Source organism: Juglans regia, chromosome 6, assembly GCF_001411555.2.
Source record: "Juglans regia cultivar Chandler chromosome 6, Walnut 2.0, whole genome shotgun sequence".
NCBI classification, from domain to species: domain Eukaryota; kingdom Viridiplantae; phylum Streptophyta; class Magnoliopsida; order Fagales; family Juglandaceae; genus Juglans; species Juglans regia.
In genome coordinates this window covers 27,217,143-27,242,111 of record NC_049906.1, presented here as the reverse complement: position 1 = coordinate 27,242,111, position 24,969 = coordinate 27,217,143, and the positions used below count along the sequence as shown (strand labels likewise).

Here is a 24,969-nt window from a genome sequence, read left to right as displayed (position 1 = left end):
TTAAACCCATACTTATTCAGAAGACTACCAAATACAAGATTTTTCTGAACTTCTGGTACATGATATACATCCCTGAGAGTAAGCACTTTTCCAGAGGTGAACTTCAAATCTATTGTGCATTTGCTTTTAACTGTTGCAGTGGATGAATTTCCTATGTAGATAACGCATCCATCTTTTTCCGACTCATACTTTTTAAACAAACTCTTGTCTTTGCAAACATGTCTTGTTGCTCCTGAGTCAATCCACCAAGAGTTGTCTCCTTCGACAATATTGACCTCAGAAATCATGGCCACAAAGTTCTCTTTGGAGTCAGAGTTTTGTTGTTTCTATTTAAGGAAACGACAATCTCTTTTGTAATGGCTCGGCTTTCCACAATAGAAGCAATTTACACTCAGTTTCTTCTGATCTTGCTTTGGAAATAACTTTGTTTTCTTCCAAAAGTTATTATTTCTCTTCCGGTTTTCATATCCGGATTGCTTGGGTTGTCCACTTTTGTGGGTCTTCCCTTCCTCTATCATATGCATATTGGAAGTCAAGGAGTCACGCTCTTCTTTACCATCTCTATGAAGATGTCGGCTTAGATCTTCCAGAAACATTTCCTCCTTTCTATGCTTTAGACTTCTTTTGTAGTCTTTCCATGACGGAGGAAGTTTATCGATAATGGATGAAACCGATATAGAATCATCCATCTTAATATTGTGTTAAGTGAATTGATCAAGAATATGCATAATTTCATTGAATTGTTCAACAATAGGCCTAGAGTCTACCATTTTATAACTGAAAATTTTGGTAGCCAGAAATGTTTTACTTGTAGCATCTTCTAAGAATACTTAGCCTCAAGTGCGTCCCAAAGATCCTTGGCGGTTGCTTTGTTTTGGTAAGCGTCAAACAATGTGTTAGACATTGCATTGCAGATGTGACCTTTGCAGATGTAGTCGTCTTGTTCCCACTTGATTCTTTCCAGACTTTGAGAAATTGTCTCATCCTCATTTGCAGACGGCCTAGGAGTGGTTAGAACATACACTACTTTAATACTAGCCAGGAGAAAGTGTATATTTTTTTGCCAGCGTCAAAAATTAGCTCCATCAAAACGTTCGAGTTTAATAAAATCCGTAGCAAACTCTCTCAAACTATGTGCCATTAGAAATATTGTCTTAAGATTGTTGGTGCAAAATGGGCCGCAAAACAATAAATAGAGAGAGAAAGTTTGCTTCAAGGCGCATTACAATGTCGCTTTCCTTAAGACAATATTCGCCCCCACCAATAACTGTATGCACAAGGGTTACAAGCGAATTTGCCTCCAAGATACAATGAAGTCCAGAACAAGTCTGTTTGTCTAACTGCGTTATGCACACACGAAATTAGACCCCCAACACCCTCAGATTTTGCTATCCAACCAAGAAATTAAAAATCTATTCTCTCGAGAACAAACAGATTCTAACAAGTATTGAATAAGTGAAAATTTTTAGAGAGAGAGAGAGAATTCGAAATTCTATTCTGGGATGCTCAAATGGCAGGCCAATGAGTCTATTTATAGATGACCAAAGGTTGTGAACGAAAAGTTATTACTTTTCGTAATTCTAAAAACTATTCGAAATAGGTACATATATTATGCCAGTGATTGCCTTATGAAGTCTTATAGACCCAATATTATTATAACCACAAGCTATTGCTTATAAACTTTCCTTAATTCCTCTCTTTCCAAAATAATTCACAACTTTCAAAAATAAATCCCCAAAATATTATTAACAATAAATATTATATATATTATTCTAAAAATATTTCCAACAATTGGAAACAAGTTTAGAGGTATATTCATGTACACTTTAACTAGTGTAGGAAAGGGTGTGGAATAAATAGGACGATAAGTTAGTTGGAAAATGGCGACAATAGTTTAAAAATTATAAACATCTCAAGTGCTTTTAACAAGCCGTTTGATGGTTCTTCAAATAATTTTTGCAGCCAGATTAATTACTAGAAATATCCATTGGGTGCGTTTCTAGGTATGTCAGATATGCATTTGTAGGGATGGATGCTCTGGTCTGAGTTTTTGCCAAAATAACTTGGGCAAAAACTGTGGTGTGTGAAGTGTAGGAAAAGTTTCCAGGATCTAATACCCTTTTCTTAGAACTACCAAACAAAAGCTAGAGGGAGCTTCTATGGAGGATACATTGCCATTCAAGTTGCATGCTCAATGAATTTTGACAGGGAAAAAAATACCTCCATTGATCTAGCATCGTGGTCGATTGAGCGCCAAATCCAAATCTAGGTGGTAATATCGTAGTACTTTGGGATCCTTCCTCGAAGGGGACCAATCACTTAAAACTCTTGTGCGTATGTGGGAATTTTTTTCAGAGAAGAAGTTAAACTAGATTTACACAGGTTTAAGAAAGGATATGCTAAAGTTTCCAGCAAAAATAAAATAGATAGAAGTTCCTAACAATAATTGGAAACCAACCGGAGTGAAGGGGGAGAGAGAGATACAAAGATACAGAGATACTAGAGGTGCATGAAAGAGAGTCCACAAGACGTCGATCGACAATCTCTAGCTCTAACACTGTTATGACCTCAAGGAAGAGCAGATGGAATCAAGTGGATTTAGGGATGCGACATGAAGTTAGAGGCTTGAAGTCGAAGGCAGGGGAAATGAAGTCAGAGGCTTTGGTCATACATGGTCATTTACAAGGCAAGAAATAAGAGGCAAAACGAACAGCAACAATGGAGGACAATGCGCACCGTTTCAAGCACTGGGAACGCACCGTTTTGCATTTATGTTTTACGCACCGTTTCATTCAAGCATTTTACTCTCTGTTATTTTTACTTTCTATTATGTAGTGGCTACGGGGGAAGTGTCAGAGATTGTTAGTAGTGGGTTGAAGGAATATAAGGAGTGGGGTAGCAGAATCTTCCATTATCAAATATCTTGTATTGGCTTAATCAGAACATTGGAGGCCAGGGTTCCTCGAAAACCTATCTATCTTTACAGTTTAATCCATAATATTTAGTTTATTTTCTTCCATTTTCCATTCCAAATCTATTTCCAATCCTCTATCCATTCTTCTACATTTCTTTACAATCAGAATCATAACAATTGGTATTAGAGACAAGTTTCCTAATCACAGAGAGCATTAGATCCAAACAACAAACAAGAGGCAACCCAAATGCAAGTTGAGTCACATGAGCAAGGGATACAGGAGCTGAGGGAGCATATGCAGGCTATGGTGGCCACCCAAAACCAGACCAATGATATGTTGCGTACTATGGTAGCTAATCAGAACAGGGCACCCCACCGAAACATAGACTTGGAAACATAAAATTTCGACCATCGGAGGCATGGAATAAGGGGAATCAAGCTAGATTTTCCACATTTGCTGGTTCAGACCAGAGGGGTCGATATTTAAGGCCTCACACTACTTTGACTTACATCAAACACCTCCAGTTCAAAGATTACTCTGGGCTTCATACCACATGGAGGGACAAGCACTGATTTGGTACCGAGATGCAGAAGACATAGGGTTGTTTACGTGCTGGAAGACCTTCCTTCAAGCCCTCCAAATGCATTTTGGGACCACCACATACAATGATCCCATGGAAGCTCTAAAGAGGTTGAAGCAAACTTCATTAGTAGCAGCATATAAAGATGAGTTTGAAGCACTTTCAAATAGGCTCAAAGGGCTCCCAGATGCTCACAAGCTGAGCTGCTTCATTAGTGGGCTCAAAGATGAGATCCGTCTTACACTTCATCTGTTGAATCCGGTGAACTTAAGCGCAGCATTTGGCCTTGCACGAATACAAGAATAGTACTTGGTCAGTATAAATAAGGCAGTAAAACCATGGAAAGAAAAGAACTATTCATTAACAACAGGGGATGGCCATGGGGTTTGTTCGGGGGAAGGTTCAAACAGGGGCACTAAACAAACAGTCCCTATACGGAAGGTTTTCTCCATACAGATAGATGAAAAAAGAAAAAAAGGCTTATGTTACAGTTGTGAGGAGAAATGGCATCCCAACCACTTGTGTAAATCTCCTAAGGTGTATCCGCTGCAAGGATGTGAAGGGGGTGAATGGGAGAAGTTAGATGAAGTTTTTATGACTCTACATGTTTTGAGGAAGGAATAGGGTTACCTATTTTCCAAGGGGAACCTGAGATCTCTATTAATGCTATCACAGGAACTCCTACTTCAAATACTATGACAATCCATGGGACGGTTGGGGGAGAGAAGTTGGTGATTTTGGTGGACTCGGGGAGCACCCATAATTTTTTAGACCCATCTGTTAGCAGAAGGACAAATTTGTGTGTAAAACCAATAGCAAGGCTGTCAGTCAAGGTGGCCAATGGAGATACCATCCATAGTGAAGGGCTTTGTAGGGAGGTAACCACTAAAATTTAAGGTAATTCTTTCTATCCATCTTATTACCTACTTCCCTTGGGTGGTTGTGATGCTGTTTCAGGAGTCTAGTGGTTGGTCACCTTAGGTCCTATTGTTTGGGATTTCTCTAAATTGTCCATGAAATGCACTTGGAATGAGAAACCAATTCAGCTGTTGGCTATGAAGTTAAGTAGTTACACGTTTGAGGGTGGGAAGAAAGCCTTACTGGACAGTGTAAGTATGGGTAGGGACTGTTTTTGCAGTTAATTACAACCCCAATTAACACTAAACAACAACTAGTAGACCCAAAAATGCAGCTCCTGCTTAATGAATTTAACAAGATTTTTGAAGAACCCACTGGGTTGCCACCCACAACAAAACAAGACCATAAAATAGTCCTCAAGGAAGGAACCCCTCCAATCTCAACTTGACCTTACTGATATCCCTATTATAAAAAATCAGAGATTGAGAAGATTGTGGTTGATTTGTTGAAAACAAGAGTAAAAAGGTTGAGTTCTAGCCCATTTTCATCCCCGGTGATTTTAGTGCGCAAGGCAGATGATAGTTGGCGCTTGTGCGTAAATTATAGGGCCCTTAATCAGGAGACGATTAAGGATAAATTCCCTATACCCGTCATTGATGAGTTTTTAGATGAGTTACATGGGTTAGTGATTTTTTCTAAACTGGACTTGAGGTCCGATTATCACCAAATCAGACTTGTACCGGAAGACATACACAAAATTGCCTTTCGAGCTCATGAGGGCCACTATGAGTTCTTAGTGATGTCCTTTGGGCTCACCAATGCCCTGTCTACGTTTCAAGGGTTAATGAATGACATCTTCAAACCATTTCTCAAGAGATTTGTATTAGTTTTTTTTTTCTTTACAACATTATGGTCTATAGTAAGGGGGAGGAAGAGCATTTATGTCACCTTAGACAGGTTATGGAGGTACTGTTGAAAACTCAGCTTTACACTAAACTATCTAAATGTAGTTTTGGGGTGAGAGAGGTTGAGGATATGGGCCACATAGTGATGGTTGAATGGGTTAAAGCCGACCCAAACAAGGTGCCTTCAATGCTAGATTGGCCAATTCCAGCAAATACCAAGTCTTTAAGGGGATTCCTGGGCTTAACAGGATATTACAAAAAACTTATTCGCAACTATGACCTCATTGTTGCTCCTTTAACTGAGTTATTGAAAAAGAATGTTTTTTTTCTTGGAATGGGGTAGCATAAACAGCCTTTCAACAACTTAAGGCTGCGGTGACACAACCCCCAGTCCTAAGGCTTCCGAGTTTTACTATTGAATGTGACGCAAGTGGGATTGGGTTAGGAGCAGTACTCCAGCAAACAGGGTAGCCTATTGCCTTCCTAAGTAAGGCCTTGAAGGGAAGGGTTCTCTCATTGTCAACATATGAGAAAGAACTACTAGCCTTGGTCACGGCAGTGCAAAAGTGGAGGCCATATCTTCTTGGACAGTCCTTTGTTGTTAAGATAGACCAACAAGCTCGAAAGTATTTATTAGAGTAGAAAGTAGGGACTATAGCTCAATAGAAATGGTTGACTAAGTTAATGAGCTATGATTTAAGATTGAGTATAAAAAGGGGAGGGACAATAAGGTGGCGGATGCTCTTTCCTGAAATAATCAGGTTACAGAGTTACAAGAGGTAGTTTTAGCTGTTATATTGTTTCCCACACCCATTTGGATTGAAGAGCTCAAACTGAGTTATACTACTTCCCCTGAAATGTAGGAGTGGTTGGCAAAACTGCAGGATGGTCAGGAGGTGCCTAAAGGTTATGCTTTGCAGCAGGGCCTCACACTTAAGAAGGGAAGTTTTGTCATCGACTCTAAGGCTCCATTTATTCTCCAATACATACATGATAGCCCTCACGCTAGTCACTCAGGGTATCTCAAGACATACCAAAGGGTGAAGCGGGCGTTTTATTGGAAAGGCATGAAAAAGGATATTAAAAGGAGTGTGACATTTGCCAAGTGAATAAGTGTGAGACAAGCCATCCAACTGGTCTTTTATAGCCCATTCCGGTTTCTAAACAGGCTTGGGAGGAAATATCACTGGATTTTATCGAAGGGCTACCCTTGTCTCAAGGGGCGAGTGTGATATTGGTGGTAGTGGATCACTTGACCAAATATTCCTTGTTCACGCTAAAGGGATCTGCTATGAACTGTAGCTTGGCCTACCATCCCCAAATTGACGGTTAGACCAAGGCACTAAATAAAACTCTAGAGTGTTATCTCTGATGCTATGCAGGGGCTAAATCAAGGGGTTGGCCTTAGTGGTTATCTATGGCAGAATGGTGGTACAAGAGCTCCTATCATACATCTACAAAGATCATTCCTTTTGAAGTCCTATATGGGTACCCACCTCCTAAACTCACAGCGTATATTATAGGCACAACAAAAAATGAAGTAGTGGACCAATTTTTGCAAGTCAGAGAGCATATCAAGCAAATATTGAAGGAAAATCTCCATTTCACTCAACAACAGGTGAAATCGTATATGGATAAAAAAAGGACAAAAAGAGAGTTCTAGGTTGGGGATTGGTTTTACCTTCGTCTTCAACCCTACCGGCAGAAATTAGTGGCACCTCGTCACAATCTCAAGCTATCACCAAGATTTTATCGGCCGTTCCAAGTGGTCCAACGGCTAGGTGCAGTGGCTTACCGTTTGGACTACCTCCTACCGCTCGAATTCACCCAGTGTTTCACATCTCCAGCCTCAAGAGGAAGCTCGGCGAGTAGATCCAACCACCCCCTTCACTACCACCAGTTAATGCGAGTGGTGAGATTCAACCAAAACCAGAATACATCATGGATTGTCGAGTCAAGCGCCATCACGGAAGTTCTCATAAAATGGATTAGAGCCACCACCAAAAATAACACTTGGGAACCCCTATGGAAATTACAGGAAACCTATCCCCACCTTGTGGGCAAGGTTCTCTAATTGTGGGGGCCTGTTATGACCTCAAGGAAGAGCAGATGGAATGAAGTGGAGTTAGGGATGCGAAGTGAAGTCAGAGGCTTGAAGTCAAAGGAAGGGGAAATGACGTCAAAGGCTTTGGTCATACAGGGTCATTTACAAGGCAAGGAATAAAAGGCAAAACGCATAGCAGCAAGGGAGGACAAACCGCACCGTTTCAAGCACCAGGAACGCACCGTTTTGCATTTATGTTTTACGCACTGTTTCATTAAAGCATTTTACTTCCTGTTATTTTTACTTTCTATTATGTAGTGGCTATATGTGAAGTGTTTGAGGTTGTAAGTAGTGGGCTGAAGGAATATAAGGAGTGGGGTAGCACCATTATCGAATATCTTGTATTGGCTTAATCATAACATTGGAGGCTAGGGTTCCTCGAAAACCCATCTATCTTTATAGTTTAATCCGTAATATGCAGTATATTTTCTTCCATTTTCCATTCCAGATACATTTCCATTTCCTCTATCCATTCTTCTACATTTTTTTACAATCAGAATCATAACAGACACAAGATAGCTCGCCAGTCACCCAACTCATAGGTAAAGGAAGAAGGATTGGAAATCAGGAATGGATAGTAGAGGAGAGGGAGAAGGCAACAAGGGAATTAGAAGCGTTGAGAAAGGAGGTCTTGTTTGATCTGAAAAGGGATCGAGGCTAACAAGATTAAAGATGGGTTTTTTAGGATGGCAAATGGGAGAAGAGGAAAATAATATAGTTTGAGGAAGATGAGGAGGTTGGCCAATCACCACTTGTGGACGAGTCTGCGAGGCCGTGGAATCTTAGGAGGAGGAGGATCATCGTGTGTAAAGCTCTGACTGCCGTGGAATCTCGATTTGTCTTCTATTTGGTAGGGAAATTGAATATGAGGTAGGGTTGGATGTAGAATGGAGGGGACATTTGGATCCCCTGGGCTTCGGGCCCATCACCAAGGAAATTAGCCCAATGCTTAGGGTCAGGAGCCCTATGGTCGGACAGCTCGTAATCGCAACCATGAGATAGATAACACCCAAAGAGTTGGAGATAAAACCCATAGTTGGAAATGATCATCTTAAGCGAGATAACTCATACGAAACAGGAGGTATTCTCTCCATTTAATAAGGGATCATGAAGGATACGCACATGGGAATGGTGATCAGAGTTAGTCACCATCACGCCACGTCCTTCTATAAATAACCCCAAGACGTAACAAACAAATCATCTTCATTTTTATACACTTATCTTTATGTTGTTACTGACTTAAGCATTGGAGATTACCCAGGGTGACCAACGCCGTCCCTTCATTGTTGCAGGTCATCCGTGCGGTTGGTGGTGTGAAACACGTCCGTTACATAGAAGAAGAATGTGGGATTAAAAGACTGAGCCGTGCGAAACGATAGGGTCTGAGAAATAAGTGATGCCTTTTGGTGCCCAATTAATAAAATCTGCCATTACAAAGTTTCATTACTAAGGAAAGAAACTGTCGCAACATAAACCTGTTATTTGCGACAATAAAACATCTCACAATAGCTCAAAAATTGCTACAACAAATAAAATAATAAGTCCACGGGTAATATATCTCAACTTCATGATGGAATTCAACGACGAAGTTGTAATCGTCGTGACTACACATTATTATCACCGATTTCTTTTGCAACAAAATTTAAATTGCCATAATAGGCCTTTTTTCTTGTAGTAAGTGTTGGATTAAGTAATGTATGGACCTAGCTTCAAATGTAAGAATGATAGAAACCTCATGTTAGGAGTTAGTTTTTATCGATCCAAATAGATCGAAATAAGCTTTTGATGGTATATTATCACAAGATAATAGTATGTAGTATTACTAGATAGAAACCTCATCTCATGATCAAGCTAGACGTTATTCAAGGGCAGAAAGTGATAATGTAATTAGGTGCACCGGAGCAGGTGAAGGTGCTGTTCACATCATCATAAGCATAGCTATAAGCTTGAGGGCACTGGTTCTCGAAGATCATGGAATAGTTCGTGGGACGACATGATTGTGGAGTACTGAAATCGCCAGTGCAGCAGTATTGTGGCCGATTGAACGTTTTGCATGCGCTCTTGCATGCGACCACGCTCCCATCCGCGACTTTCAGTTGCAGCTCTGCTGGGCAAACCACGTTCACATTGGCCGAGCAACTCGAGGTCTGGCAATCACCGCTCCCGCCTTCTGTGCTCACTGAAACAGGCAAGTTGAAGCCATCGACAAGGCTGACATCATAAAAGTCTTGCCCGTTATTCGCTGCTATGTTGATTTCTACCAAAGATGCTGGCGGGACGGCACCATTGCCATTGCATGCAACCTGTCTGGAGGCGCAATCCGCAGTAGTGCAAGAGAACGTTCCTGAGGCGTCAGTGGAGCAACCAGTTCGTGCCCAAAACTGGCCAGTCCATGGCGCTTGGACACCCAGTGATGTGGATGCTTCAGATGCTAACTCAAATCCGGTTGTTGATAGTTGAGGTTTCTGATTAGTGGTTAGGGTTCCTGGCCAGATGGTAGTCGGACAGTTGTTTGTGAACGTTATTCTAGTGGATTGAACACCTGCAACATTCATACATATGCAACATCAAACAAAATAATGCCTTGCCACCACGAAGCCAAGAGTAGGCGGGGGGGAGGCACCCCCAAGGCTCTAAGCAAAGGTTAATATTTAAGAATTCTTAATACAATTTAATATTTTAACTATATTATTATTCATTTAATTTAATTTTATATAATACATTGATAGAATTCTTAATTAGGAGATTTATTAGAAAAATAATATTTACTTTTATACACATTTAAGACATAGGAGAAGATAAATAAAGTCTTTTTATTTGTAGTCATTAATATTCTCTAAAACTTTTGTGAAGATTTTAAATCATAATTTTAATTTTTATGTTTGCTTAACCTAATTTGTGTATACACTTTTTAATTAAAACATTAGATAAGCTTTTTCGTTGTTATGTTTTTTGTGAAATGCCTATATTTTTCTTTAGGTTTTGAGTTTATTTTTTATTTGTTGCTCTTTAATCATTTCCTTTGTTTATTATCATTTTGTTAGGGCTGTTCCTAGAATTCTCCAATTGAACTATTTATTCCAATCTAAAATACCTGGCCTCTTCAAAATCATAATCCTGACTTCGTCCGGCCTGCTTGTCACTGTGCATATATGTTGAACATCCGAGCCATTAGATCCTGCATCTTAGATATATGAAGAGCAAATGAAGTTAGTCAAATATATACCATATCAGCTAGTAAGTCACACATGCATGCTTATCACAATGATATAAGTGCATGTATATGCTATGACATAGTATTCATATTCTATTACAGTATGTCATATAATTAAAATTACTTAATTATATATGTAAACAATCAATTTTTATTGGCATGTAATTTTGTGATAGAATGATTATGCCACGTCTCTTCTCCAACAACACATAATAATTACTCATAAGCTTGTTTGTTGGAGGATTAGGCTCATTTTGGCAACATAACTATTCTCAAGTGTTCTTAGACATTCTCAGATATTTCTTTCCCGAGCATCACTCAAACACAAAATACTTTTCAATTTTAAATATTCATATTTTCTATATAATCATTATTTAATCATTATAACTTTCATACACTCCCGAATAAAACACAAAAAACAATACAACTTTTTCAAATTTCAAAACAAAAGTATTTGTTGAGAGGTGGCTTGAATCTTTGTTGAAAAAGCACCTCTAAGGATTGTTCGCTCGAGCGACAGTGAGCTTAAGCTGGACACAAACAGGGAGTTTCACTCGACACCCACTCGACACTCAGCTCGAGCGGGATGACAATCCTAACGCTTGCTCAAGCGAATGTTCGTAAATTAGGGTTCACGCTGCTACAATATAAATATGAATGTTTCATCATTCATTCATGACTTTTGAACCTTTTAAGGCTGCCAACTTTTGTATTGAAAAGAGAGGTCATCTTTGTAATATTCCAACAGTGTTTTGACACTTTGGAAGAGGAGTTTGTAAATTAATCTCTTGTACTCCATCATTTTTTGATAGTGAATTCATTGAGACTGACCTCGCCAGTGGACGTAGGCTCACATTGAGCTGAACCACTTAAATCTTGGTGTATTGTGTGCTTGTTGTTATTTCTTTTGTTTGCTTCCGCTATTATTTGCTTCAACTTAGCCTTTTAATAATCGATCCATTCCCAACAAGCTGGTATCAGAGCGCCAGGTTCTATGTGAAGTCTTGAGTGATGGCTATAACAAAGTTTGAAGTGGAGAAATTCAACGGTCAAAACAGCTTTACTTTATAGCGCATCAAGATGAAGGCTTTGCTGCAACAACAAGGCTTGTCGATGGTATTGGATGGGAAGGTATCCGATGATTCTCCTGCACCGGCAAGAGAAGATGAAGAGAAGGCACATAGTGCCATTTTGTTGTCATTATCAGATGGAGTTTTGAGGGAGGTTGCCGATGAGGAGACCGTTGTTGGTCTTTGGGCTAAACTTAAGAGTTTGTATATGAAGAAATTTCTCACCAACCATTTGTATTTGAAGCAACGGTTATACACACTCAAAATGAAGAAAGATACTCCTATCTCTGAACAATTAGATGAATTTAATAAGATTATTATAGATTTGAGGAATATTGACATTAAACTTGAAGAAAAGGATCAAGCCTTGATTGTTTTGTATTCGTTGCCTATGTCATTTGATAACTTCGTGAATTCAATGTTGTATGGTAGATATACTATTTCCTTAGCAAATATAAAATCTGCTTTGAACTCTAAGGAATTAAAAGCTAAATTAAATTTGAAGGGGACGGATAATCAAGTCAATGGTTTGTTTGTTAAGGGTTCCTCTAGTAGGAGTAGCTCAAATGAGAGAAGTTCAGATAAGAACATGAGTAAATTCAGGAGCAGTTCACAGTCGAAATTTAATAAGAAAAATGTTAAATGTCATTACTATCATAAATTTGGTCATTATAAAAATGAGTGTCCTAAACTGAAAAATAAAGAGAAAGGCACTAGTTCATCTAATGTTGTTAGCATTGCTGATGAAACGTCTAATGTTGTAGATATTTTCCTAGCAATTAGCGGCTCAAATAGTTGCTATGGTGACAAGTGGGTCATAGACTCAGCTTGTACTTTTCATATGTGTCCCAAGAAGGACTGCTTCACTACCTATGAGCCAGTCAACTATAGCTCTGTTTTGATGTGAAATGATATAGCGTGTAAAATTGTTGGGATTGATTCAAATAGGATTAAGATGTTTGATGGGATTTTAAGGACATTGTCTAACGTCTGACACATCAGATTTGAAGAAAAATCTTATTTCCTTGGGCACTCTTGATTCTTTGAGTTTCCATTACACTGGTGAACGTGGAGCTATTAGAGTCAGTAGGGGCTCCATGATTATAATGAGAGGAGATAAGACAGATGATCTTTATTTCCTTCAGGTTAGTACAATGACAGATGCAGCTGCAGTGTCTATTTTAGATAATCCAGACTCAGACATTACCCGTTTATGGCACATGCATTTGGGTCACATGAATGAAAATGGGACGTCTATTTTGAGTAAGCAGGGTTTGTTGCGTGATAAAAAAAATAGGAAAACTTGAATCTTGTGAACATTGTGTGTTTGGAAAACAGTGCAGGATTTAGTTTACTACAGGGATTCATAGAACTACAAGTACTGTGGACTATATTCATTCTGATCTTTGGGGTCCATCTTCTGTTCCATTGAAAGGTGGAGCCCAATATTTGCTTACTTTCATTGATGATTACTCACAGAAGGTTTGGGTTTATTTTCTGAAACAAAAGAGTGATGTATTTGCTAACTTTAAATAGTGGAAACTTTTGATTGAAAATCAGACAGGCAAGAAGGTTAAGCGACTTCAAACCGACAATGGTATGCAATTTTGTGGAGGTAACTTTGATGAATTCTGCAAAGATGAAGGCATTGTGAGGCACCACATAGTAAGACATACTCCACAGCAAAAGGGGGTGGTTGAACGGATGAATAGAACTATTTTGGAGAGAGCCCGCAGTATGCTTTCAAATGCCGGCTTGTCTAAAGATTTCAGAGCTAAAGTAGTCAACACAACTTGCTATTTGGTTAATCGTTGTCCAGCCACAGCTATTGGTTTAAAAACTCCAAATGATGTATGGTCTGGTACTCCCTCTGATTATTCTACTTTGAAAATTTTTGGTTGTCCAACATATTCCCATGTTAATGATGGAAAACTTAAGCCAAGGGCAAAGAATGACATATTTATTGGATATGCCAGTGGGGTGAAAGGATTCAGGTTATGGTGTACTGGTCCTAAATCACCCAAGTTTTTAATTAGCAAGGACGTTGTATTTGATGAACAATCCATGCTTAATCTGAGAAATGAGCTTACTGTGTCTACAGGTGAAGAGCAGGGTAATGGCAAGAAAGTGGAGTTATAGGTTGAGGCTTTACAAGGGGTGCTAGGCAGCACCCAAGATCATGATATTACTGATGAGCATGACCTTGACTTTGATGATGGTGCACAAAGGGAGCAAGACCACAGTATTGCTACTGGTAGACAGAGGAGGCAGATCAGCCCACCTCAAAGTATGCTCATACATACATGGTGATGTATGCACTTACTATAGCAGAGGACATAGATGGTCAGGAGCCTTCCAATTATTCAAAAGCTGTCAAAAGTAAGGAGTATGCACGATGGTGCATAGCGATGACTGAGGAGATTGAGTCTCTTCACAAGAACCAAACCTGGGATTTGGTTAAGTTGCCTAAGAAGACGAAGACTATTGGTTGCGAATAGGTCTTCAAAAGAAAAGAGAGAATCTAGGGTGTTGCAGATTCAAGTTACTAGGCACGCTTAGTTTCAAAAGGCTAGAGTTAGAGAGAAGGCATCGACTTCAATGAAGTTTTCTCTCCAGTGGTGAAACACAGTTCAATTAGGGTGTTGCTTGCTATGGTGGCAGCGTATGACCTAGAGCTTCAGCAACTTGGTGTTAAAACAACGTTCCTGCATGGTGAGCTTGAGGAGATCATTTACATGCATCAGTCGGAGGGATTCATTGTTCAAGGAAAGGAAGATTATGTGTGCATATTGAAGAAATCATTGTATGGTTTGAAGCAGTCTCCGAAGCAATGGTATAAATGTTTTGATTCTTTTATGACAGATCATGGTTATGTGATAAGTAACTATGATAGTTGTGTTTATCATAAGCAGTTATCTGATGGGTTTTTTCATTTATTTGCTACTTTATGTTGATTATATGCTTATTGCTACTAAAAACATATATGACATTAGCTTGTTGAAAACCCAACTCAGAAATGAGTTTGGAATGAAAGATTTAGGTGCTACAAAGAAGATTTTGGGGATGGAGATCCATAGAGATAGAAAAGCTGAAAAGTTGCACTTGTCCTAGGGAAAGTACAATGAGAAAGTTCTTCAGAGATTTGGAATGTCTAATTCCAAACCAATAAGTACACAACTTGCTACACATTTTAAAATTTCAGCATCCCTATCTCCTTAGACAGACGAGGAGGAACGGTTCATGGCTAGTGTTCCTTATTCCAGTGCAGTTGGCAGTATTATGTATGCAATGGTTTCTACTCGTCCAAATATTTCACAGACAGTGAGTGATGTTAGCACGTACATGGCTAATCCGAGTAGAGCTCATTGGCAAGCTGTGAAATGGATACTCAGGTATTTGAGAGGTACTTCGAATCTTAGCTTAGTCTTTGATAGAGAAATTGACTACAATTCGAGGGTGTTTGGTTATATTGATTCTGACTATGCCAGGGATTTGGATAAGAGAAGATCATTGACAGAGTATGTTTTCTCTTTGTGTGGTTCTGCTATTAGTTGGAAAGCAACACTGCAATCTACTGTTGCTTTATCAACTACAGAAGCAGAGTATATGGCAGCAGTCGAGGCTGTTAAGGAAGCCATTTGGTTGAAGGGTCTGATCAGTGATTTGGGACTGCAGCAGGATGCAATTTCAGTGTTTTGTGACAGCCAAAGTGCAATACATTTGACCAAAAATCAAATGTATCATGAGAGAACAAAGCATATTGACATCAGGTATCATTTTCTTCAAAAAGTTGTTACTGAGGGCATGTTAGAAATTTAGAAGATTGCTATTAATAAAAATCCAGCAGATATGATGACAAAGCCAGTTCCAATATACAAGTTCAAACTTTGCTTGGACTTGATTGGTGTTTGGGGTATGTAATTCTCTTAGGGGATTTGGTGGAGGGGGTCAGTTTTGTTGGTTAATGGATTCTTGTTAGGCTTGGTAGGATTCAATCTAAGATGGAGATTTGTTGAGAGGTGGCTTGAATCTTGTTGAAAAAGCACCTCTAACGATTGTTAGCTTGAGCGGTGTCTCTGCCGCTCGAGCAAAGACTCACCCAGTGAGTTCGCTTATCAGCAGCTCGACAGTAAGCTCGAGCTGGACACAAACAAAGAGCTTCGCTCAACACCCACTCGACTCTCAGCTCAAGTGGGATGGCATCTAGAGAGTTCGCTCATTAGTTGCTCGATACTCAGCACGAGTAGTATGGCATCCAGAGAGCTTCGCTTGACACCTGCTCGACACTCAGCTTGAGCCGGATGACAACCCTAATTTACGAGCGAACATTTGTAAATTAAGGTTTGCGCTGCTACAGTATAAATATGAATGTTTCATCACTCATTCATGACCACTGAACCTTTTAAGACTGCTGACTTTTGTATTGAAAAGAGAGGTCCTCTTTGTGATATTCCAACAGTGTTTTGACACTTTGGAAAGAGGAGTTTGTAAATTAATCTCTTGTACTCCATCATTTGTTGATAGTGAATTTATTGAGACCGACCTAACCAGTAGACGTAGGCTCACATTGAGCTGAACCACTTAAATCTTAGTGTATTGTGTGCATGTTGTTATTTCTTTTGTTTGCTTTCACTATTATATTCAAACAATTTAATATTTAAATAATGTTAAATTTATAGTATTTTTATTCACCTTTTTTTCTCTCTTTTCCCAAAACCTAATAAGATATCTATTTCACTACTTAACTCAAACTATTTCACTACAATTCACAAATATACTAAGATATTCTAAATATTCTAGAACCACCATCCTAGATAGAGAGAATCTTGGAATAAATCAAAGCACAAAGATAGTTAAACCCACAAGTACGTAAATTCTGCACTTTTCTATAGTGTTTACATTCTGGACGGATTGAAGGTGGTCTTCGAGTGTGGTTCTGTTGGTGCGCGTGGGGGTTGGGTGAGGATGACTGATTTTCAAATGCTGCAACAGAAACCTGAATCCACCGATACCTACTCTGAGTTTGAGCACAGGATGGAGGAATTGATGCGTGGGCACTTGGATGACTGTATGTCATTTCCTTCAAGTAGCTCTGCACACACTCCTGATGAAGAGGATGATGAGGGTTATCAGCTAGTTTGGAGGAGGAGGAGGTCTAATTTGGAAGGTGATGATTTGGCAGTCATATGCTGCATGGTGTTCCCACTCTCGTATTATGAGTAGGTGGGCTTGCCAATAGGCGCAAAAGATGATAACCACAATTGAGAGGAGAAACCGCGAGTCTGAGTTGGTGGCGCTTGCACGTTTGTGTTGGAAAGTCTACTAAGGGTTAAGAGATCACCTCAAGAGCCGCACATTCGTTTTCCATTGTACTGGCACCACTGTAGCAACGGCTGAAACTTGACAGAGGAAAAAATTCTCTCTATCCCTAACCACACAACATGATAGAATCCAATTGGCTAATTCTATTATCTATAGGGTGAGAGAAGGGGCATCCACATCTATTAATATTGTTGTCCCATCCGATTATGATCCTAAGATCAATATAAGATCTATGCTAATCCATAATAAATACAACAAGCTTCCACTTGGACAACATAAATCATTCAATCACAAAATGAAAACCAAACAAGCATCTTCATAGCATAACAAGTCCAAAATGTATTTGTAAGTATTTAATTAGTTATGGTAACCATATAACAACAGGATGTATGAAGCTCAACAAGTACTCACAATCACATGAGTTAGATAGATGAGATGCAAGTATGACGGAGAAATAATATGAAATAGTGGTTAACACTTACTTTCATAAGAAGCCCAACAACATAAACATGAATGTCCTGTGTTCAACTATGTTAATGTCATAAACAAAATGTGCACACAATAACATGTGGCAACATAGTCAAAATTCACAATGCTCACATACATACAAAATTCCTATCGACTAAATACAATAGAAGGCTCAAACAAACCCATATTGGTTACATGCTCCTGAAATATTTTTATCGCCAAATTTTTTGTCAGTAGATCAGCCAACGTATATTATGTGAAAATGTGCTCAACATAAATATGAGACTCAGCCACTCTCTTTAATAAATAAATATTCAATGTCAATATGCTTGGAGTATGAAGAGCTCTTAGAATTATGAGAGAATGAAACTACTACAAAATACAAAATATCTTTAGTGGTCTCATAATGGTATACACAATACTCAATCCTGAGATAAAAGTTTGTTTGACATTTATAAAAAAAAATACCCTCTTGCCATCATGAACACATAACCTTGAGTTGATCTCTTGTCATCTAGACAACTTGTACAATCGGCATCAAACTATCCAACTATATCTAGAACGTTGGATCACCGACATGTTTTCAAAAACACTTTTGTGCCCTGTAAGTACCTGAGTACATTTTTAACAGGTTTCTAGAGATTCAATCGAGGATCACTCAACTATATCCCAAGTACAATAACAACATAGGCAATATCAGGATGCTTACATGCTTATTCATACATCAAACTGCCAATAAATGAGGTATATGGAATAAATTGCATTTGGTTTCTCTTACTATCATTTTGAGGGCATTGGGATTTAGTTGGTTTATCACCTTTCACAAAAGGTGTTGTCCTTAGAGAACAATCATGTATATTAAACCTATTTAAAATACAATCTAAGAGTGCCACTAGATCTCTCCCATAAATATCCTCATAATGAAAATATAATTTTCATTTCAAACATGTTTACCAAAAGCTGAGGATAACATAAACTTTATTATGCATACGTATGAAGTATGCACCCATAAATATACTCGTGATGAAAATAATTTTCATTTCAAACATATACTAGAATTTGAAACACAAAATAAATTCTTACGTATAATCATATCTTAATTTATGCTAGAGTCCTAAAAATAAAATGGACTCCTATGCATGATAAAGAAAAAAAGTCAAATAAAACAACTTAGGATGACCCCTTTATCAATTGGATATGTATGAGTCACCAAGTGCAAGATACTTAAAAAAATAATTTATCGTTCTAAACATCCTCCCAAATAATTATTCACAGATAGGATGAAAGTAAATATTCCCATAGATCCTAGAATTTACAAGTTTCCTTTCATCCTTTTGTTATAAACAACAATAAAATTCAATGATAGGTAAATACATAACCAATCAAAATTGTTGATTTTATCCATCTTTCATTGTTTATGCATGCAAACAATGTACAAGTCTTAAAAGAAAATGCATGAAAACCTGCACAATATTGCAAATATGCATTTATTTAATTATTTATTGTGAAATAAGGATGATAAAAAATAGAATATTTTTGAAATCTTTTTCTAATAAAAAATTATTAAAATAATAAATATTATTATTATATTCTACCGGATCTGGATTGGGATTCATATCTGTGTCAAACAGCGCGACCCGATCAACTGGGTCAATCGGTCAAACCGAGTTAAAGTCAACCGATCGAACGGGTCATTGTCAATGATCAAACAACGTCAAATAGTTCAAGGTGGGTATGGTTATAAGATTTGATCTAGCCCAATGAACTTAAAACCCGAAAGGATTAAATTCAAAGCAACAATGGGCGGAATCACATCTACAAGCTTCAAGCCCAGAATCAAATAACACAAGCTTCAAACTCAACTTAATACCTTATAGAAATACTGACTCAAAATCGGGCCAACACAAGCCCAATCCTTAAAGAATAGACCCATTAAGGAACAAAATCCTACCGGAATCAAAGGCCGATGACTCGGCTTCTATAATCTTGCAATTAGATAATGTTACATTTACACTTCATTTACTATTATTTTACTATCTAATTTTTTTTTCTTTTGCTCTTTAAATCGTGATTAAAAATTTCAGAATATGGCCTGCTTGCATAATTCAGAAGAAAATAATTCAATCAAGTAATGTTATCATGTAATTTAATTAAAAATAAATTCAATTTAATAAAAATTGACATTATTTTTGTTCTTTGAGTCGATTTTTATAAAATTGAAGTTATTTTGAATTAATTTAGACGATTATGTTTTGAGTTTATTATCTTCTAGATTATGCAAGAATGTCATATTCTGAAATTTTTTATCTAAATTAAAATAGCAAAAGGAAAAAAATAACTAAATAGTAAAAGAGGTGTAAGTCTACGATAGTAGAAAAAAAAATCTGTTGCGATTTATTATAGTAGAAAACTAGCCCCGTGCTGTCACTATTTTGGACATTGTTCTGGCCAATATTCGAACATTGTTTTCTGGTATATCTTGACGAGGAGACGCCAATGAGGACATTTTTGACATCCTCTCATGCTTCCGGCAACCACCACGCCAATGAGTCTAACAAAAGGTGTTGAGTACAAACATTTCAGAAAAATTAGGCCAGGGAGAATCAAGGGATCGAGCTTGGGAGATGCAAACAAGTTTGGGAGCTGGGTTCGTGCAGATAATAGCAAGTCTAGTCGGTATCCTCCTCCGCTAGCTGGTGCAAGACTGGAAAGCGGAATCGGGTCGGAAAATCCAGATTTCAAAAGCATACTCAGGTCAGAAATTCGGGTAAGGTGACCACTTTGGAATTGCTTGTTCGGAAATCTGCTTTTTGGATCGGGTGAACAGTCCTACTTGATACATAAATCTAATCTAAATACATACATACAAACACATATATACATATATAAATCCAATAGATAAAGCGTTTATAATTAAGATTTGTAGGTACCTGGCAGGAGCACATAACTAAATGAATGCTTAATGACAAAATAAAAGCATATATGCAATTAAAATTTCTGTTCAAGCTATATAAAACGTTGAAGAAATCTCGATATTGATGACGATGGAAGCATACCTGAGAGGAAAAAGAAGGCCAAGATAAGGCAGGAGATCATCGGTGAAAGGGTCTTCTTCTTCATCGTTGCTAGATATTGCAGAGCTGGGTGCTGTTCTAATTATGAACGTGGTGGGATCCATACTCGTAACTTGATGTTATATATGGAGGCTCGTCTCATACGCGGTTTACTTTGACCAACGATGGATCATCTATCGAACGTCTAGGTAGGGCCTACGACAAATTAATGTAGTAAATGTCATGTCCGCCCTAAAAATACTAAAAAATAAATAAATAAATCCTTTTAGTTTTTGTTTAACATGTGAACTTAGAATCATAAAGTATTTTATTTTAAAAAAATAATAAATATGAAATTTATATGATAAAAAATTAATTTTTTAATAATAGATTTTATTTTATTTTAAAAAATAGTGAGCAATACTTGCACAACCTATAATTTTATATAACATTACTCTTAAAATAAATCTTATAATATTTATAATTGATTATTTAAAATTATTAAAAATATTTACATAAATAATGGTAAATATTATAAAGATTATTTTTATATTTTTTTTCTCCATCAGATTTTGACAATAACCTAAAAAGACATTCGTCCCGACAAATTCATAATTTTTATCTCAAACACAAAATATTTTTTTATTTTTAATTTTTAATTTTTTTATTTAATTATCATTTAATCATTATTATTTTCTCAAAATCGAAACGAAAGATAAAAATAATACAACTTTATCAAATTTTAAAATAAAAATAATATTAAAAAATTTTAATTTTAATAATTTTTTTAACTTCAACATATTTTTATTCAATTTTTTTTCAATTTTTTTTCTAAACTTAATAAAATATCTTAATTCAAACATTTTTATTATTATTTATAAATAATTTTATTACCATTCACAAAAATTATCATGTCATTTTATCATGCAAAGCGTCTAATTTTTTGAGTCCCACTACAACAAAAAGGGTATTTTGGGATGAAAATTTTCGCCCCAAAATACCCCAATTTCATCCCGAAAAATTTTTTGACGAAAAAAATTCGTCTCAAAGTCGTTCCAATATCACTGTGCCAAAAGGTATTTTGGGACGAAAATCACCATTTCATCCCAAAAAATTTCTTTTGGGACGAAATTGAAGGAAACCGTTCGAACACGTTCGAACGAAATTTTTTTTTTGTCACGGTTAAAATTCGTCCCAGAAAATAGTTCGAACGGAAAAAATTTTAAGTTCGAACAGTAGTGACGTGTTTGAACGATTTCGAAATAAGTTCGAACAAACATGAATTTGTTCAAACGTCATGAATTGTCTTTGTGTTCGAATGTTAAATGGTCAGGTCGAACGGTATATGGGTTCGAACAGTATAGGCTATGTTCGAACAGGACTGAAATTATTTACGTTCGAACGTTGAGTGATCGTTCGAACAATACGAACATAAATTTCGTTCAAACATTATGTTTACGTTCGAACGCTATTGTCGTTACATAGAGTTCGAACGTTTTATGTTCGTTCGAACGAAATCTCTTTAATTTAAATCAATAATAGAAAACTAAATAGACATTCATACTATTTGAAAAGATACATTAGAAACTGTTTAACACTCATAAAAGTGTTATAATAAGCGCAAACTAAATAAATAACAGTCGAGACTGGCATTGTTCGTACATAATTAATAGATAATCCCAAAATCTGTACGTAAAAAGCCATCAGTTGCTTGGAGGCATGTACTGTTGCATAAGCTGCTGCATTTGGAGTTGCATCTGTCTTCTGAACTCTTCTTGTTGTTTGAGGCGCATCTCCATATCTGCTTGTTTTGCCAATTGAGCCTCTAACTCATGCTGTCTTGCAGTCAATTCTTCGATTCTGGAATTCGCATTCTCTAGCGCTATAGAAGTTATAGATGCATTCCCAGAAGAAGAGGAAAAGGGACCAGGCTTTACACAACGACCCAAACCCCTCAAATATCCTGAACGTTGACCCAGGACTTGTGTAAAAATCTCAATATCACTTGTTGAGGAATTTTGATCTGACGCAGATTCAGCACGTAGGGCAACCATTTTATCCTAGACATATATAAGATAAAGAATTAATATCTTCATAAATATTCTAATATATTTAATTAAAATAGATAATAATACTTACATAATTTTCATGGGCATCAGGATGAGTCCACTCTCCATTACGATCAGTGTGCGATGCAGCATATTATTTTGTCAGATCATAATTAGTATCTGAATCTTGCTACAATAAATGTGTTAAGATATAAAGTCATTATGATTCATCCAAATAATTAACTATATCCAATAAAAAAAATAGCAATACCAATTTCTTAGAAAGGCGATGGAAAGATCTTGAGCCTGCATGATGATTAATCTTCAATTTGGATCTATTTGTTTTGTTTATAGAACTTCGCTCCTGCAAAAAAATTGAAAATATTATGAAGCGAAATGACAAATCATAGGACAAGTAAAATAATTAAATTTCATTATACCTGATATGATGGATCCTCAAACATGTCACAAAGTTTTTCCCACTCAGAAGGTTGGACATCCTGGAAAGGATGTTAGCGTGCATCTTCCTTCTTCTCAAACTTATTATAATGCTCATGACACCTCGCCTTATATTTGCGGAATGCATTACCCATAAGCTCTTCCACAGTCTTACGCTCCTCTTTCCGACCAAAATTTAATTCGAAATCATCCTTAAAAAAATAGTCACAAACACATTATCATTTATAATATTCTAAATTTAAGTAAAATATAGAAATTTATTCTACTAAATCAATGTTTTAAACATTAACAAACAACGCTTCTTGATAAGCTCTTTAACATCTTGGGGGACTTTCTTCCATGAAGTCATTGCCAAAGGTGCGTAAGTTCGTGGAAGAGCACCCACATGCGATGCAAGCCAAGCTGCTGGTTGTCCTTCGCCCCCAGTATGTTCGTCAGGAATGTTAACCTTGATCTTACCCACCTTCCGATATTTTTCCAATGTCACCCCTCTAGTGGTGCCTCGACCTTGACGAGATTGTACTGTAGATTCTATAAAATATAACATTGTAATCAATTTCATTTATATGTCTATTATAGGACCTTAATTAATAACTTTTATGAGTATTAGATTTTTACCTTGTTCTGTAGAGTCAATCTCTAATGGTGAGTCTGAAGGAGAGCTAGGAACAGGTGGAGATTGGTTGCGAACTTCCTTCCTCTTTGGCGGCATAATTTCAAACTACTGATACATGATTCAATAAGTAAAATAGTTGTCATCAAGTGTAATGTTAACACATAATTGGTCAATCAGAATCTGTATCAGTTTCATTTGACAATTCGCTCTCATCATCTGTAGATACTTTAGATGATTCAACATTTTCCTCAACTGTCGCATAAACAATTTCAGCCTCAATATCTTCTCTATTTAATGGAATCATCTCATACTGGCTCAAATCCACAAACAAATTTAAGGCGGGTTGACTCTCTTGGTATGCTTCTTGAGTAGAAGAGTCATCTTTTTCTTCATCTTGTCATTCCGCCTGAGGGATAACATCATATATATTTCTTGGAGAATATTTTTGTACTACTCGCCATTGATTTCCTAACTTCGGATCATCTAAGTAGAATACTTTAGATGCTTGAGAAGCCAAAATAAAATGATCATCTTCATATCATTTTTTTGATGTATTAACACTCAAAAAATATTCATCATCACGGACTCCAGTACGAGGATTGCTTAAATCCCACCAATCACACTTAAACAGATACACCGCAAGCTCTCCCAAATATTTCATTCCAATTATATCGACAATAACCCCATAGAAATCAATATTTTCTCCATCATGACTTCTTTCGACTAGGACACCAGTATTTTAGGTTTTCCTATAACAATCTCGATCCAGTGTGTGATACATACTTCCCCGAGAAATACATACAGAATATCGAGTAGCACGTCGCGATGGGCCACGCGCCAATGCATACATTTCATCAGATATATCATTTGGATTATTCGCATGCATTTGTAGAACCTACATATTGAGTAAAGCATATACTATATCAAAATTGAAATTAATATTTTTTCATTTGTTATTGAGTAACGCATATGTAATTTCATTACCCGTTCTTCAAACCATCTCGGGAACTCCTCTTCATGTTTCTGGTTTATATCATTTACTCCTAGTTCCTTGAGCACGTTAATATGATCACTGAAATTGATGATTACCACAAATATTTTATATTTTATATTTTTTTAAAAGTAATGAGGCAATTTAAATTAAGAAAAAGTTAAAACTTACTTCAAGTAGTTCTCTATCTCAGGGCAATTGTTCAGCACGTACCACTGAGCTTTCTCGAACTCTCTTCCACACAAGTCATAACCACGCACTGCACCAATTGGACGAACTTGTTGGGAAAACACAGAAAATATATTCCGTTGTCTTGCTCGGTCAACGTCAAAGTTTCTTTTTGGTCGATCAAACCGAGTGTCAACT

The 24,969-nt window shown here is 37.1% G+C and overlaps 1 protein-coding gene across 2 annotated transcripts; it reads right to left on the bottom strand.

Moving 5' to 3' along the window:
* Nucleotides 1–9,205: 9,205 nt before the first annotated feature.
* Nucleotides 9,206–20,605, bottom strand: LOC108998204 (thaumatin-like protein 1b). 2 transcript variants are annotated; one of them, XM_018974702.2, is made up of 3 exons: nucleotides 20,493–20,605; nucleotides 10,457–10,546; nucleotides 9,206–9,904 (listed from the first exon to the last, which is right to left on the bottom strand). In XM_018974702.2, the coding sequence occupies exons 1-3, from the start codon at nucleotides 20,554–20,556 to the stop codon at nucleotides 9,225–9,227; spliced, it is 834 nt and encodes a 277-aa protein (XP_018830247.1). In that variant the 5' UTR covers nucleotides 20,557–20,605; the 3' UTR covers nucleotides 9,206–9,224. The 2 variants fall into 2 exon arrangements, with proteins under 2 accessions (XP_018830247.1, XP_018830248.1); XM_018974703.2 differs by having other exon boundaries at nucleotides 10,457–10,540.
* Between the last annotated feature and the right edge of the window lie 4,364 nt (nucleotides 20,606–24,969).